Below are 17,070 nucleotides of genomic sequence, written 5' to 3' on the forward strand. Positions count from 1 at the left end.
CCTGGTGTTTCTACCAGCGTGTCGCTGGCTGGTGCCTTCCCCGCACCGCCTTCCTGCGGTTTCGCGGCCACCTGGCCCCTAGCAGTGAGCGCACGGGCTCCGTCCCCGCCGGCAGGAGCGCCGCTTCGCCCGCCCCGGCCCCGGCCCCAGCCCCCGGGAGCGGTCCCGCCGCCCTCCGCTCCGGAGCTGTCCGCGACGCGCCAACGCCCTCCCTGCGCCGCCCCTGCCCAGCAAATGGCGGCGGCGCGGGGGGTGGGGGTCGGAGGCGGCCCGGGGCACGGCGGGCGGCAAATTTCCTCCCTGAGGCAGCGCCGGCATGGGAGGGCCGCGGGCGGAGGGCGCGGAGGGAGCCCGCCCCTCCCCGCCCCGCTGCCAGCGCGTCCCCGGGCCCGGCTCCTGTCACGATGACTGTGGGAGGAAGGCTCCCCCTTCCCCGCGCCGCCTCCGGCCCCTCCTCCGCGCCCCCACCGCCGAGCGCGCCCGCCCGGCGGAGCGACCCCCTCCCCCGCGCCCGGTCTCGCTGCGGGGCGGCCCCAGCCTGCCCGGCCGCCGGCCCCGGGGGCGGCCGCCGCCGCGCCGCCCGGCCGCCCCGGCGCTCGGAGGGGAATGGGTGGAGTTGAGGAGCGCGGTTTCCTGAGAGGAAGTGACCGCACGGGGCAGGAATGCGCCGCCGGCTCCGCGCCGCGTCCCGCCTGCCTGGCTGCGGTGCCGCGGGGAGCCCGAGCCGCCCCGCCAGCCATGCCGCACTTCACCGTGGTGCCGGTGGAGGACAAGCACCGCTCCGAGTACGACAGCGTAGAGGGGCTCAGCTGGGTGGACTACCGGGACCCCACCGCGGCGACCGCCACCACCACCACCACCACCACTGACTCCTACGACACCGTCAGCTCCGACGGTGAGCGGGCACGGCCGGGGCGGGGGGGAGGCGGCGGCCGCTCCGGGGGGCGGCCCCGGGCGAGCCTGGCTCCGCCGCTCCCGCCGGCCGCGGCACACAAAGGCGAGGGGCGCCGGTAAGCGGCCCTGGGGGCGGCCGGAGGCGCGGCGCCCGCGGTCCGCAGCGGCGAGGCCCACGCACGGAGGTTGCGGGCGGCGGTCAGCGGCGCTGAGGGTCGTGCGGAGCCGAGCCGGGGATTCCCTCCGCCCCGCAGCCCAGGGATAGCCCGACTTGTTGCTAGCCCGGGGTGCAGGGCGGGCGTGTTATCGCTGCTCCCACAAACCGGAGTCTCCAGAGGTGATAAGAGTGTGTGGAAGCAGACGCAAACGTTTTCACTTGCTTCTCTGCCAGAATAAACGGTTGATGGAGAATTCGGTTAAATTAGCCCAGGTGGCTGCTTATGTCATCTTAAAAAATGCGCCTGCCCAGCTACATTTCTCTCCGTCAAACCGAGTCCTTGACTACTACAGTGTGTGCAGTGTGTCTGTGGCTTCCACAACTGCCCCTGCTAGGCAGAGCTGCTTTTTGTTGGTGGTTAATTTATTCCAATTACAGAAGAGGCTTACGTAAGTAGGAGGGGGGTTTTGGGTAGTAAGAAGTGTGTTCTTCTAATCAGGCAGCAAATATCAGTTCTGGTGTGTTGCTGTCACTTTGAGGTATAAATCAACTGAAATACAGTGAATGTTTTCAGTGAGAAAATGAAGGACCCTTAGATTTAGGGAGAGGACTAGTTATGGTGAAAGGTTGTTTTAGCTCTTGATGGGATCAGTTCCTTTTTTCTGCCTTAGTTTCATTCAGTTCTGTAACGTTTCGGAAGAGGATCATCCCATGGGTGAATCTGACTGGCCCTCTATGAATCATGCATGGCTCTAGGCAACAAAAGAGGAATCAGTCAATACCTGACCCATTCTTTATTGCCCATGCAGTCAGAAGTTTTCGGAATGCCAGTGTTAGTGGGAGCACAGTAATCCCTGAAGGGAGCCAGCACTGCTCAGGCCTGTGCTTTGCTGCGTGATACTCAGCTGTCAGGAGATCAAGGTCCAGTGGGTGCCTTGGCACCTTGTTCAGTTCTCTGTAAATCTGAGTTTCACTCTCCAGTACGTACTATTCTTTGTAAAAAACATGCTTGCATCATTTTCAAGGGAATTTTAGAGTGCATCTACCAAGTAGCTTATGTAGGCCTCATGTCCATTGTATCAGTTTCCCCCAGTTCTAGAGTGGGCATTTGGGGAGAATGAAATGTAGGTGCTTCTCCCAACACGTCTGTTATCACAGGCAATTTGAGGCTGTAGCCCTAAAGGCCATTCAGGGCCTGGAATTCAATTTGTAGAAAAATGGTTTACTGTGGATTTACTTAACATACAGTTCATGTGTATGGAAGTGCCAAATGTTTTTAATCCATCCCAACAAGTTGAGGTGGAGACCTCTTGCAGTGCTTCTTCCACTAACCTGCTTTGGCTGTGGGTTCTTAAGTGTCACTTGTAGAAGCCACTGCTGTGGTGCATAAAGTCAAGTCATAGTGCCTGTCAGTTGGATAGCAAACTGGTTGTGGGATGTGTGCAAACAACACACTTTGAGATCTCCAGGTAGTAGCTGGGAAGCTGTGATCTCTTTCAGCACTGTTGAGACTGCAGCACAGAACCATGCTGCTGGAAGTGGATCTCTTTATTTTAAAACCAATACATATTTAGTCACATCTCTATTAATATATGGTAGTTAGTTCTGTTTCTATCTGAACTATAACTGCCTTCTATTTTTTAATTTACTTTCACAGTAATTAAGTGTTGTTTCATATCCTCAGGGTGCATGAATAAAGATACACTGTCTTGCCTACCTGTACTGACAAGCGTGCTCTTTCCCACTAGCCTTTTCTGTCTCTTCCTAGGTTTCTTGGGTTTATGGCTCTGTGGAGTGAGCCTGAACTCCCTCATGTTATTCCTTTGGTGCTTGATACTTCCTTCTACATCCTGTGCAGGGTACAGTAGCCTCTGGTATGGTTCTTGATGCTTCCTTCTACATCCTGTGCAGGGTACAGTAGCCTCCAGTGGGCACTGATAATACGATGTGCTGGAAATGAAGCTCCTGTTGAGAACAGTACCTCACAGCTGGTTAGTGCTGGCTGGCTGGAGCATTCAGACCAGAGGGAAGAGAGTGGCCCTCTAGAGCCTTCTGTGGCAGCTGATTACAGGACTCCAGGAGGGATTTGTTGGTGTTGGTGACATCCCTGATTCCAGATAAGGTCCATTTAGTTTGGCTTGAGTGCACAGTTGTAGGGTTTTAGGCTGAGACCCTATCAAAGTGCACACAAATCACATTGGCACTGCACGAATGCAGACAGAGCTGCCTGAGCAACACACATTAACTTTAAAGTGACTCAGTGGTGATATGGCCCTTCAAGCATATGGTCAATTGTGGTAACATAACTGTCCTTATAGCCGGTCCATTACAGTGTGCAAAGTAGTGGCTTTCTCATCCAGTACTCCTTGCACAATCTCTTAGGCTGTTGCTTATGATTTTGACAGATTCTTATTTCACCCTGACCTTTCCACTCCAACTTTTGTTTGTCATAGCCTTGGTTTTGGTTGGTTTTCCAGAATTTTGCTTTACTTGGGTTGTCAAGTGATACGGTGTCATCTAAATACTGCAGACATGGAGCCATTCTGCCACAGAATTTCCCATCACCTGTGTCCAGAAGAAGACATTAGTCAGTGTGCACTAACTGAGCTTTCCCAGATAGCTCCAGTGCTCGCTTATGAATAAAATCAGACTTTTTCACTGTCTGCCACTGCTTGTAATAGGTTTTGACATCTTCCATTTAGAGAAAGAAGTACAAAGAATTATCCCGTGATCCTATGATAAACTTGTGAGCCCTGCTTTATGGATCAGCAGGGATGAGAAATGTGAATTTGGCATCTCTTCAGCCTTTGAAATAACACCAGCATGTTACTTTTGATACACAGGGTAAGAAGAGGGACAGTGGGGTCTGAATAGTGCTCAAAACCACCGAATAAGCTTTGCTTTAACAGGAATGTCAGCTCCACAGTGATTGTGCATGCCGTTAACCAAAGTGCAGCTAGGTCATGTGTCCTGTGGGAAGTTATTTATCTTCTGTGACTTTTGTTCATGGAAACAAGACACTAATCAGCTTGGTGTCACTAACCAGCTTTGGTCAGCTGCCACCCTTGGTTTTTGCCAATGAATTACTCTGCTTATGTTCCAGTTATCACATGCCTTCCTTTCAGCCCAGCATTTTCTGACTAGACTGGAGACCTTTACCTTGTGTTTACAGTCTGCACCAGTATGTCCAGTACCCATGTGCAGCACATCATGCTGGTCATTTGCAGTAAGCTGTAAAGCTTCCTCCTGGCTGACTGCTTTTTAATATGTGGTAACTTAACTAGTAAAAGTATAAGTCTTTTGCAAGACTTGAAGTAAAGCTGATACAAAATATGTCTGAAGATACTGTCAATGGGGATACATATATCACTCAGAAATTGCTTTTCAAAGCACTTAAGACTTATATGTAGGTGTTCTGGGAAAGTCCATAGATTAGATAAAGTTAGTCATACAATGAATTAGATGCTACAGCTAAATAAGAGTGACAGAAACTTGTGTCCAAATATATTTCAGATTATCTTAAATTCAAGAACTTCTGCTAGCAGCAGTGTGGGTAAATGGTGCAGTTACAGTAGTGGTAGCAGGATATTTTTTTTCCCCAGCCTCTGTAGCATGTGTATCTTCAGCATTTTTCATGTGGCCCTCATGTAAGAGAGTCATGGCAGAGGGAGCCTGGGGAGGAGTCGAGGCAGGAGCTCTGAATTGTTCAGGAGGTAAAATAAGCGACTTGAGAAGATAAATACACTGATGTCAGCAATACACTGATGTCTCTTCTGGTGATCTGTAAATGGTATGGACACTGTATCTTCAACTTAGTTACATTTTGATGAGGAAGGATGGCTCCTTTATTTCCCCTATTCTGCTAAGCTTAGCATCTGTTTTCCCTCTCTGTAAAGTGTAATGTGTAAATTTGGAGACAGTAAAAGTGTCTTGTCACTGCTAAAATATGTCAATATTTGTTCCCCTTCCATAAAGATACACATAAGATACTTGCAGGATACACAGCAGTAGTTATAATTTGAAATGCAGATCCTGGAAAGGGGTCTGAGTAGCTGGCTCATCCTTGTGAAGTCCTGTATTTATTGTTTTGTTTCCCTTCGTGCACATGGCAATTAGTGCGGCACTATAGCAGTGCCAAACCCCAGAATACTGTTTTTTCAACAATACAGGTGCAGAGATAAGTGGACTCTTGCTTCAGATAAGGAAAGATAAGAGTGTGGTATGTGAAAAATGAGAGTGGAGAAGTGCTTTGTGACATAAGTAGCTGTTTATAACCCTTGGGTGGGTGAAGGACATGGTGTATACTTTTTATGTAGCCTGTAAGCAAAGGAATTTCTCAGAGAACCTCATTTTATCCATGGTAGATACCTCAGGTTTCTTTTAGCAACATGCAGGTTTGTAAGGTTTAGTTCCTCTACAGAAATGCTTGTCAAGGCAAACAAGCTCGTGTTACTGCATAAACTGTTAATTTTGCTAAGCACGCCTCCCATACCTCTTCTTTTTTGCACGGCAGTGAAGACGGAGCTGGAGAGGCTGCAGCTGTCTGCTACCAAGGGGAGCTTGGTGCCAGCTGCTGGTGGCCAGAGACTTGGCTAAATATAGAAAAACATGGGGCTTTGGTGAGTTCTCTGGTATTTCAGTTATTTGGAAGAACTCTGGGAAGGACCTTTGTGATCTAAGTGATTTGAAAGTGACTCCCATAACTGTGTGGTTCTGTATGTTGTGAAAAACTAAGATTAAAAAAACCAAGCAACCCTCTGCTGGTCTTTGTAGCTGCTGATTTGATGTGTTTCAGAGAACACTTGTGTTGGAAGGCTAAGCAATTGTACGTGCAAAGCCATGGATTTTTCCATTTAGTTCTGCCTTGCAAATCCTCACTCCTTTTGACTTGGCTAAGTGTCCATCTCAAACCCGAGCTGAGGCGGAGTTTGGGGATGTTTCACATGCTGAAGTTACGTATTTTTTATCCAATCTGCACTTTTCTAAAGAAATGTAAATAATTTGGGGGGTTTCTAATGTTGTGTTTGTAGTGTATGTCTCTCCCTTATTCAATTTCCCCTTGCAAATGTCTTCAGTGTTCCACTTGAAAGAGAAGAGTGACATTTCCTTTCTTCAGCCCACTGCAGCAGAATTAAAGAGTATCTTTTTGCATGGTCTTCAATGTAAACTTTAAAGTTGGGCTTTTGCTCTAAAGCTCTGTGTGGAATGGAGAGTGAGGTACTTTGCAGCCTCATTGACTAGGAAATGTAGCCAAACATAATAAATGTAGTTTGCTGAAGATAAAGAACAGCAACCACCTTGAGGAAGAGGAAACTTGGTACTTTCATTCTAAGTGCAGGTAACAGAGAGAGGGGACACCCAGTGCAGCAGGTTGAAGATTTACACCTCTTCTTGATGGTGCTGTAAACAAACAACTTCATGTGCAGATTGATTCATATTACAGAACAAATGCTATTATCAGCAATATGTGGGAGCAAGGTTTATGTGATCAAAGGATTTGTGGTTTTTTTTTCTTTAAATACTGAACTATGGAGGTAAAAATGCACCATTTTAAGGCATGGTCAGAAGCCCATTGGAATTTCATTTTGGAAGCATTTCTATTGTCTTTAGTAACCCTTGAATAGGAAATTGGAGTCTCTTAATTGTCCTCAGCTGATTTTTATTTTCACAGATAAGAAACTCAGTATTTTTAGTATAATGTCTTAATTACTAATTATCAATAGCATCTGTTTAAATGATGCCAAGCAATCCCTTAGCAATGAGTAGTACCGTTCTTGCTCTCTCAGTTGGGCTGCTTTGGATGATTTCTTTCAGTATACTTGGGATTTTGTCGTGCATGGAACTGTGCATCTTTCATGGTGGCTGCTGCAGTGAGTGTTGAGCAAACAATACCTTCTTTTTAAGCAAGCAAAATAATGAAACATAAAACTATAAAGTCTTTTAGCAAAATCAAATGCTTGACATACATTTAATACAGTCTGTCTTTAAATGTAAAAAGTCTACATGACCAGGAAAAATACAACTCTTGTAATGCATGTAGGGCAAACTTGTCCTGAGTGACTTTATTTTAAACATAGTGCCCCTGAGTCTGAAGCTGTTACTTCTGAACCATAAAAAGAAATTACTGGACTTACAGGAGTAACATTTTTTCCTAATAGGGCTTGTAGTTTTGTAATAAGGCTTTAGATTTGGTGGTAGTAGGTATTAGGTTTGGCCTGGAAAGGAAGACTGCTTTCCAATGCTCTTAACTCATGTCTGAGCAACAGAAGTATAGGTTAGAGCAGTTCTGGCAATACATTTTGTTTTCACAGTTTTGGTTGCTATTAAAACTACATGGTGGAATTTTTTTCTTAATCATCTTTTGGTCTTCATTCTGCTCTGTAGGACAGGAAAAAAGTGGTAATTGCCCCAAAAGAGCTTTTACCCAATTAGCTAATGGATGAATGGGGAGGTTGATAGCTTGGCAGTTCTGCCAAGTTAGCTGTGCTTTACTGGCTGAAGGCAGCTTAAGAATTGTTGGAAATGCAGATGAAATGGCATTTTGCTTGAGCAGAAGATGAGGCCAGTGCCAGGCTGGGCTGGGCAGCTGGTGCAAGGGGTAAGGGAGCAATTTGCTGGTACTGGCAAGGTAACAGTCATCATCCCACCTTGGTCATCATCTTACCTTGGCATTGGAGGTCACAGTGCTCTGACTGGAAACCAGGGAAACCTCGTTTGCTTAGGGTATGGCTCAGCAGCACTTCCAAAGGGATTAAGACTCTGGGTTTGCCTAATGTTCCCTGGAAGCTTGTCCCACAGGTTCATTCCCTTGAATCCAGAATTCTTCATTTGCCCTCTTCTCCCTGACCCACTCGAGTGACCTACATTGTCCCAGAAGCCCAGCTCTTCCAGCGATTGGCATGTGGTCTGTAATCTAATTAGGATGCAATCTATCGATCACTTTGAAAATCAGAGTCAAAGCTGTAAGCTGCTGTTGGAAGCTGGCTTGCAGGGAACAGTAGCAGAGACTGAATAACAGGATTCTGGGAGAGGAGCGATGACGCAGAGCCCTGTGTTTAGGGCAGAGGCATGCTGTACTATGTATAGGTTCAAGCTAATTATACCACAACAAAACTCTGTGTGTATTTTTTCCTACATTTTCTTCATTTTCACCTACTACCAGTAGCCTGCAACCAGCAGTTTCTTGTGTACATCTTGTGTACATCTTTTAGAAAATCACTGGATCATTACAGGTATCTTGTTATCATCAAGCAGGTTAAGCCATCCAAACTTTTGCCTTTCACTTCCCCATTAAAGGAGGGGGAAATGATTTTTATGGTATGCCACTAGAAGCTACCCATTTGTTGAGTTAGGGTAACTCCTAGGGAGGGCAAACTTGTTGAGCCTTGCTCTTGCATGCTTTAAATTGTTAATTGCTGCACTAAACCACAATTTTTATGCCCTAGAGTATAATTGTTTTCCATAAAATTATCTGCAGCAATGCTGCTTTGTATTATGACCGTCTGTACTTGCAAGCTGAGCTGCCCCAAGCTTAGTTAGTATGTGCAAAGTCCACCTCTGGTTTTCCATGGAGGCAGTCAGGTCCGAGCCAGGACTTGGAGCAGCTGACAAAGACAATGTGAGTGCTGCTGTCTCTGATGGAGGACACCACATTACTGTTTCTCTTCTGCTTTCTACCTTTGCCTTGAGAAGCTTTGCCTCCTGATCTACTTCTGAATACTGTCTTGTGCAAATATGTGTTTTAGCATGTGTGCAGGAAGCTTTGAAGCTGTAGCTCAAGGCAACACACAGAGAACAATTATGATGTTTTGCCTTTGCCCTTTTAAGGCACTGTATTCTGGACTTTGTGGTAGAAGCATATGTTTAGCAGGAATAAGCTCACTGTTGTATTTCCCTGAGTTTCTTCAGACTTAGATTCAGTTTCATGTGCTTGATTTAATTTAAGACAAGTGATCTAATCTTGCCCATTGACCCTCAAAGAGTTTTCTGTAAGCCAGTGTGCTGTACTCGTTTTGCTCTGATGCTGTGGCAAACTGATGAACTTCTTGTAAAATGATGATAAAAGCCATTGTGGCTTCTCCAGAGATCTGACTTTGTCTTGGTCTGTGCTGTGTGCTGCACAGTGTGAAATATTTTGTGCTATTTTGGAAGACTTGTGAGCTCTTTATAAAACATGTGTTTGAAAACATGTGTTTTACAAATGCTGTGGTTTGTTGCTTATTGAGCACAGAGTGCTCTCCACCCTCTGAAACGTTCGGTGGGATAGAATGACTTCCTTTGCTTGGAGAAGCCTTATGCTGACTTGTGTTTTTTAAGTATTATGAGCAGAGTTATAGTGAGTTTTGGCTGTTTGTAGTGCTTCACCCCTGAAAGTCAGCCCTCCAGCTCTGGAGTATGTTCAATCTTTGCTCTTTTTTGCCTTTGTCTTTCTGTCTTCTATTTTTTTTTCTTTTCTTTTTTTTCCCTTAGTTTAAAAAAACATATATCTCACACTTTGTTTTCACATGGAACAAAGTACTTCTTAAATATAAGAAAAAAATCCCATGTTCAGCACTTTCTGTATGAGTTAACTGAAAACTAATAAGGCATTCAGGGCTTCACAATAAGCCATAACTAGTTACAGATGTCTTTGTACTGTCTTCCAGGAATAGATAGTAGATGTCTGTCTGTGTACATTCTATTAAATGTACATACACTGACACTTTCAAAGTAATTAAACCTCCATTTTCTGTTACTTCTGTAGTTCTAGGGATATTTAGCACCCTGGCTCACACCCCCTCTTTCTCCACTTCTTCCCTGTAGGAAGTTTTTTGAGCTGGTGGCAATATTGATTTAATGGTCACTCTTCCCATCTGCTGCTTCTCACACCTTGGTTTGCGCCTGTATAATTGTTTCTTTGGCACATGTTGAGCTGGAGAAGGGAGCAGGTATGTCTGAAATTGTGGTGTGTGCTGTGGGGGTTTTGCTGGGTTTTGGATGTTTTTGTTGTGCTTCTCTCATCTTTCATTACTGCATGGCCACAGACACCTGAAGAGGTGTAGGGCTGATAACAGTATCATGTGGAATCTGCATGCTGGCCTTATGGGTGCATGTTGTTATGTTAGACAAAGTGAGGACATTTTACAGCAGGGTAAGAGGCTTTTCCTGAGGCAGGGAAAATGCTAGAATGCTGCTCCCTATATTTTGATACAGGGTGTGCTATATCAAGGTGCCTTCATGCATGTGAAGGGACAGAATTTCAGGGAGGATAGTCATGAGAAATGATTTGGAGTCATTCCACATGAAAGAGCCTCTGAAATGGGTTACAGTGAAGTACAAAGGTTGTTTTTACAGTGTTTTTTTTTCATCTGGCAATGACAAGTTATATTATGAAAGCTCCTAAGTGATGCAAGTTCCTAATTCCAATTTCTCCAAAGTGACTTGGCATCTTTAATTACACAGACATTCCTGCTGATTGCACCCATAGTATAACGTAGATAAGTCTCAGTGTGGTGTGTGCTGGTATCCAGAGGACCTCCTTATGAATGAGGAGGATGGAGATGGTTCTGCTAATTATCAACTGCTTAGAATCATTAAGTTAATAGCTACTTACCTATCTTATATAAGCCTCCATTTCATCATGCTGATGCTTTTTTTTTAATCATGTTGCATATGATTCATCCAATGGGTAATCACATTAAAATGTATTGAAGATGGAAAGAAATACATCAGTGTTTTCACTTGAAAGCTGAAATGCCTCGAGGGCCAGCATCGCTGAGCTGTGCTTTTCGTGGCAATAGCTGGTTTGAAGTCTGATTCCACACTCAGCAAGCAGCACATTTGTGGCACACACTTTTCTGAGTAAGTGTGCAAACACTGGCGATGTGCCTCTTAAATGTGTCTGGGTTTGGATTTCACAAATAGCACTTTCAGAAAGATCCTGCTTTATAAAACTTTCTCTCTGTTGAAAGGATTATAATGCCAGGATTATATCAGTGTCTGCTAGGCTTTCACTAAGAAACCTTTTTGCTTCCTGAAAGAGGTCAGCCCCATTCAACGTTGCAGCCAGCAGTTGGTTTGTCAGAGGAGACAGATAAAGTTCTTTTGGGAATACAGTAATATTAACCTGGTCCAATCTTCAGGACTTCACAGAGAAGGCATTTACCAAAGTATATACTAAGAGCAGAAAGAAGAATAATGGTAAACCAAATTACAGGAAATGGCAAAGAGCTGTTGCTAAAGGGTAAGTACTTCATGTTGGTGTTAATTACTGCGAAGGATTTCAGTGTTCTGAAACTCTATTTTAACTGAAGAATAAAATCACTGCAATTCCTGAAACACGGGATTGCTACATTGCTAAATCCTTTGTGTGGTATCAGTCAACCGATAAAGGTAAAGCTGTTTTGCAAAGTACAGTAGAAGTGCGATTGTAGTTTCGTAAGTGTTCATCTGGGGTAAATCAAAGATCTATGCTCCATTTGTACCCTTGATTCTGTACTCTGATGCAGTCTAACTGTTGCATAGGTGATCCTTAAGAACTGTGAACTGTTTGAGAGGAACGAATGTATTACCAACAACACAGCCTTTTCATTCACTTCTTGGTAAAACTGTGCTTTGTGTGGCTTCTGTAGGTGCCAAAACTGTTGCCAGTTCTAAATACGTACAAGGTACCTGCAGTGTGGTGTGTAATGGATTTTAAGGAGCACATCTTTACTTGTTGGGTAAAACTCAGTGAACTCAAAACTTTATTGACAGTGTCAATTTAACCGTGAAACAAATAATAGTATGTGCTAGTCTTAAAATGGTGAATAAACATGTTATATTCTTAACACACCCATGGATGCCAATAGTTTAGCCTTTAAGCTATAGTTTTTGATGGCTCTGGCATGTGGGAGTTCACTGGCTGTGTAACCCATAGTTTGAGCCTGTGTTTAAAGTACAGGAGACTCTCTGTGCTGCCTAAAAGCTGTCCAGGTCTGTCCTATCCTTCTACTGTCCTTCCCTCTCATACAGCCTTATTGTTGCAAGGATTGTTATCTTAGTGCAACTTTGGCATTTGTTTTCATAAAACACTGGGTCAGCCTAGAATTCACAGCTCATGCTTTCTGCCACCTTCACTGGGAAAGACCTGGTAGCCCAAGGTCTTCAGTGAACTGGCATGAACAGGATTCAGTTAGCTGTTTCATTGCCAGTGTCTAGTCTGTAGTGTGAGCGAGTTTTATCTAACCAGATGCAATACTATTTATTTCTTGTTTCCACTAAGAACTTAGTGCAAGTTTTCAAAATATTTTGAAAAATGGTTTTGCGGGGTGTTTTTTTTTTCCTGAGCTGGGAATGTAACTGTTAATCTTCTGCTTCTGCAAAATAACAACATTCTCATGTTCAGTTTTGAAATCCTGAAAGTTAAATCATGGCTGTCTGGTTTTGCATGAAAGAAATGCTGTGGAAAATACTGACTCCTGTGTAGCTAAAGGCAAAATATGCATTCCTCATTTTCATGTTTGTGATGTCAGCTGCCTGTTCTGCTGCCCTGGAATCAGAATTTTAACTGTAGAAATGATTCTTGTTTCTGGCTAGCTGTGAGCTGTCCCTGGAGACACAGACATTTCTAATAGGCTGTCTTTTAAAAATTGTTATCATTTTAAATAAGATCTCTGCTTTGCACCATTACTGACACTGGATTGGGATTTTTGCTAAGCAATTGAAAGTAATTAATTTAAGGAAAGAATCTGTATCAGATTTCTTGTGTGAAATTTATAGATTATAATCTCTGCACAATTACAGTTGTGAATTGAATAATTTGGTATAGTGTCACAAATTAATCAAGAAAGAGGTTTCATAGCAGTTCTGAAAGTGAATAAGTTTTGTTTAGCCCTGCCACATGTGAGGAGCCATGTAAATAAAGCATATCAGCAGGTTTAGAATGTGTTTGCAATCAAGTTGTTGTCTTCATGTTTCTTAGGTTATCTTACTGTAACAGCCCCTTGATATACCTCAGCAGTATTTTGGAATGTTCTGCTGCTGATAAATGTGGTGATCTAGGGGTTCTTGAAATACTAGCAGAGACCCAGAAGCTTATTTAGAGTTTTCTTTGGCAGTGCTCAGTTCTGCAAAGCATTGCAGCTGGTAGAGGATGAGCAGGATGCTGTCTGAACATAGAACCAAAACCCCAAAGTGCAATAAAATGGGCATGGACGGTTTTTTATGTTAAAACTTTATCCTTAAGACTGTGAATAAATGTCTTAAAAAATAATGTTGTGGCTAATAAAGTTGCCTAATTGTGCAAGGAAGGAATATTCTGCATGAAAATAATTTCTGTCTGCAGCAAGCCCATTGTTCCTCTAACTTTTTTCCCATCAAATACCTATCTTGGCTGTATTCATTAGCTTTTAGATCTGTGAGAACAGTGAGTGTAGCAAACCTGTTTTGGTTTTGTCCTCGAAGAATCAAACTGAATTCTGGAAAAGCATAAATACATTGCAACTGGGGCTGTTTAGTCTGGATAAGGGGAGAGTGAGGGCTGGAGAGTCTCATTAGTATTTACAAATGTCTAAATGGTGGGTGTCAGGAGGCTGGGGCAGCACTTTTTTTTCTGTTGTATCCAGTGACAGGACAAGGGGTGATGGACATAAGCTGGAACACAAAAAGTTCCATTTAAACGTAAGGGAAGACTTTCACTGCGAGGGGGATGGAGCCCTGGCCCAGGCTGCCCAGGGAGGGTGTGGAGGCTCTTGCTCTGCAGATTTTCAAGAGCTGCCTGGACACATTCCTGCGTGACCTGATCTAGGTGGGACCTGCTTTAGTAGGGGGGTTGGGCTGGATCGTCTCCAAAGGTCCCTTCCAACCCCTACCATGCTGTGATTCTGTGAACAGCACTAACTTGCTTTGTAAAGTGGGATGTATTTTGTCTACCTTAAACCAACTATAAATGAGGTTGTGTTTAAGTTACTTTCTCCTCAGAGGTAATTTGCCCCATGCCAAGATGCGTGTGCAAGAGAGGCGCTCCAGGGATCGGCTGATGAAGCTGTCATTTCCCGAGTGAAAAGCAAGCCCGTGTGATTGATTGAATATAACTGCCTGCTGGTTACATAGCTGAATTAGCTCAAGGGAAGCCCACACCAGCTGCCTGGGTGTAAACTCTAGTTTTTAATCTTACATTCCAGTGTTATTTATAGATGAAATATTAAAAATAGGAACTTTTTTTTTAATTAAAGAGAAAAATCCAAGGTTGAATAATGTTCTCAGTGCATGAAAATGACTCAGTTTGTGTCCCCAGGCTTTATGGCCAGTGATGCCTGTTATAGTGTCCAAATGGCAGATAAAAAGTGGTGTTAGCTGCTGTACAGTCTATTTCATTGATTGTGTTTTTTTACTGTGGTATAGTCAAAGGATTCTGTACATACATAGCACAATTACAAGTGAGATATTGGCTCTTACACTGCTCCAGAAACTAAATTACATAGAGAGGAAGAGTGTTGGGCTGTTCTTTGAGCTGGTTTTCTACTAAGTATCTGCTAGATGTTTACTATAACTTAACTGTTTGTCTGTACTATAACTCTACTGTTAGTTATAAAGAGGCAAATAAACCAATGAGTTTCTTTCTTTGTCAAGCCCAACATTTCACTTCTAACTCTGCTTTGTACTCTGATTCATGCTTTAAAAATATCATTTATTCCTTCAGTAAAGATTTAGCTCTTGGTGTTTCAGGCAGGGAGGATTATGCCAACTCTGAATGCCATTGTCGCAGGTCGTAGCCACATCTGGAGCCTATCCTGCTTGCCTGCCTAGCATAGCACAGCTCAGAGTCTGTGTGTTTCTCCTGAGATGCTTTGAGCATGGTGTGTGTGCCTTTAACTTGCCTTTAATTAGCTCTGGTAAATGCCTCTAAAAGTGAAGTGGCAGAAGTTTCATATCAAAATTCATCCCTCCTGGGAATCTCTTTTTCCCAAAAGAGTTTGAAGCCTTCCTGCAGCACACTTAGCATGACTGCATTTTTCACTGCTGTTATCTGTGTTGGCTAGACTAAGGGTAGTCAGACTAAGTCCCTCTGTGCCTTCAGCATGCCTTGACATGTCAGGTAGATAGAGACTCCGTGAAGAACTTGGTGAGTGTCTCTCTGAGTTAGTCATGTCCAAGTGGAAAGACATGAAGTTGTTTTAAGATGTACTAATTTCCAGTTATTTAACTAAACTGGATGAAGTAGGGGAGTGGTGCTTTTCTTTAAGGGAGTTCAGAAACTGACAATAGAGGAGAATAAACCCAGACAGGTTGAGTCATGCAAACACTTGCCACCTTCTTGCAGGGATGGTTATTTCTTTAGTAGTCTGGCTGAGGAGACTTTATCACTGTGAAGCTTCAGGGTCTTTTGCTACAGTAGGCTCACTGTGCCTAATTGTTCAGCTTTCATTTATCCTCACTAGTCTGTCTTTCATAGAGTTGCTTTCATAAACGTGTTTTATCTGTAATTCTCTCTAAATTCTGATTTCCATCTCTCAGATGCTGAAGAAAACACAATGGCTTGCACAAAAGACTTGCACTTGGCATGCTCAAGCATTGAAACTATCTCTCTGGCCTAATCCCCTTCCATAAGGAAACCAGTAACTGTTCTCTGTATTCCTAATCTTCTTTTCTTTTTCTTTCTGTAATTAAATAAATACAACATAAACCTGTTGTAGAACAAAATAAAACCAAGCAGTAGAATATCTGCTGCAGTTTTGCTACACTTTTTTTCCTGGCAGTGAGAGAAAAGTTAGGCACATGTTTGGACATCCATGTGTTGCTTTTATTCCATCTCCTGCGCTTGTGTGTTTCTGTGTTCAGGAGTGTGCTCACTTAGGATTTTTAGGTTTTGTTCCACGTACCACCTTTGATGTTTTGTGGAACTCGGGTGATCCATACAATGATGAAACTTGTGTCTGCACCTGGGTAAGGGAGCTGTAAAAAGTTCAGGGAACTATGGCGGAGATGTTTAGGTGAAACGTGTAATTGTGGTGGTGGCTGCAAATAGAATTATTTGGCTTGGTGGCATTCAGAAAGCAAATGCCTTAATTTTCAAAAGAGAAGGAAGACTGAGAAGCCATGACACAAGTGAAGAGGAAACATTAACCTATATAGCTTTCCTGCCTCCAAAATTTAGATTCTTAGAGACTAAGGCAAATGAATTATTCTCTGTTGCAGAGTATATAGCTTCCTCTTTAAGAAATGTTCCTTGCAAAACAATCTGGTGTGATGAAAACTAACACCACATAGCTACTGCCCAAGACCAAAGACTTGATAACTAAAATGTGGAAAACTGTGCACGTGTCACAAGATGATGCTTACCCAGGAGACTTCATGCTTCAGAATGTAAACTGTCCTCGTGTGCAGCTGGAGCAGGAATTCCCCGGAGTAGCTTTCCGAGGTCATCTCCGCTCTCTGACAAAACTAATGGAGATAACAAGCCCTTCCCATGCAAGTAAGTTGCTTTGAAGCTGCTGGTATTGCTTGTTGGCAGAAGGAATATACCAGACACATTTCTTTTACTGCAGTGTGTGTTATGTGTTGTGCTGCAGGCCGTTGTGCTCTGTCTCGTCCAAGCACATTTGTATTCTTGTTGAGGAAATGGTCATCTGCCAATCTCATGATACTGGAATCAGAATGTGGAAGGAGAAAATAAGATGATCACTTTGACGTTGTGATTTAGGACATACGTGAGGAGCAGAAGTTGCACAGAACAAGTGACTGTGGTGAAGGTGATTTTGGGTGTTGTTTAATTATCTGTGTTTAGCCAGGCATTGTAGTACTCTTGAGCTGGCACATGTCTCTGCAGCACCCAGTTCTACACATTGATAAAGCTAAAATAGGATGTCGTTGTAAAGATTTTGAATATCAGCTTCTCCTTTGTTTCCTGATGAAAGCGGTCAGTGTTTGAAAGGGGTTTTAATATGGCACTTGATTGGATCAGTTGAATTACACAGTTTGGAAGTTCACTTTTCTTTTTGCCTTGTCTACAGTAATTCATAGTCTGGATGTACTTTTGAGCTAATGGAGCTCGTGCTGTG

At 43.7% G+C, this 17,070-nt stretch overlaps 1 protein-coding gene across 3 annotated transcripts in view; it reads left to right on the top strand.

Moving 5' to 3' along the window:
• The first annotated feature begins 606 nt into the window (after window positions 1-606).
• SLC12A4 (solute carrier family 12 member 4) overlaps window positions 607-17,070 on the top strand; it is a 49,695-nt gene continuing 33,231 nt past the window's right edge. For 2 of the 3 annotated variants that reach the window (XR_009819764.1, XM_062007915.1), the window contains exon 1: window positions 607-895. Coding sequence is in view for 2 of the 3 variants with exons in the window: in XM_062007915.1 (XP_061863899.1) it covers window positions 607-895 (289 nt within the window). In the remaining variant the exon portion in view is untranslated. Of the gene's footprint in view, window positions 896-16,218; window positions 16,485-17,070 lie in introns of those variants that run through there. The other variant, XM_062007916.1, reaches the window with a different exon arrangement.

Source organism: Colius striatus, chromosome 14 (genome assembly GCF_028858725.1).
Source record: "Colius striatus isolate bColStr4 chromosome 14, bColStr4.1.hap1, whole genome shotgun sequence".
NCBI lineage: Eukaryota > Metazoa > Chordata > Aves > Coliiformes > Coliidae > Colius > Colius striatus.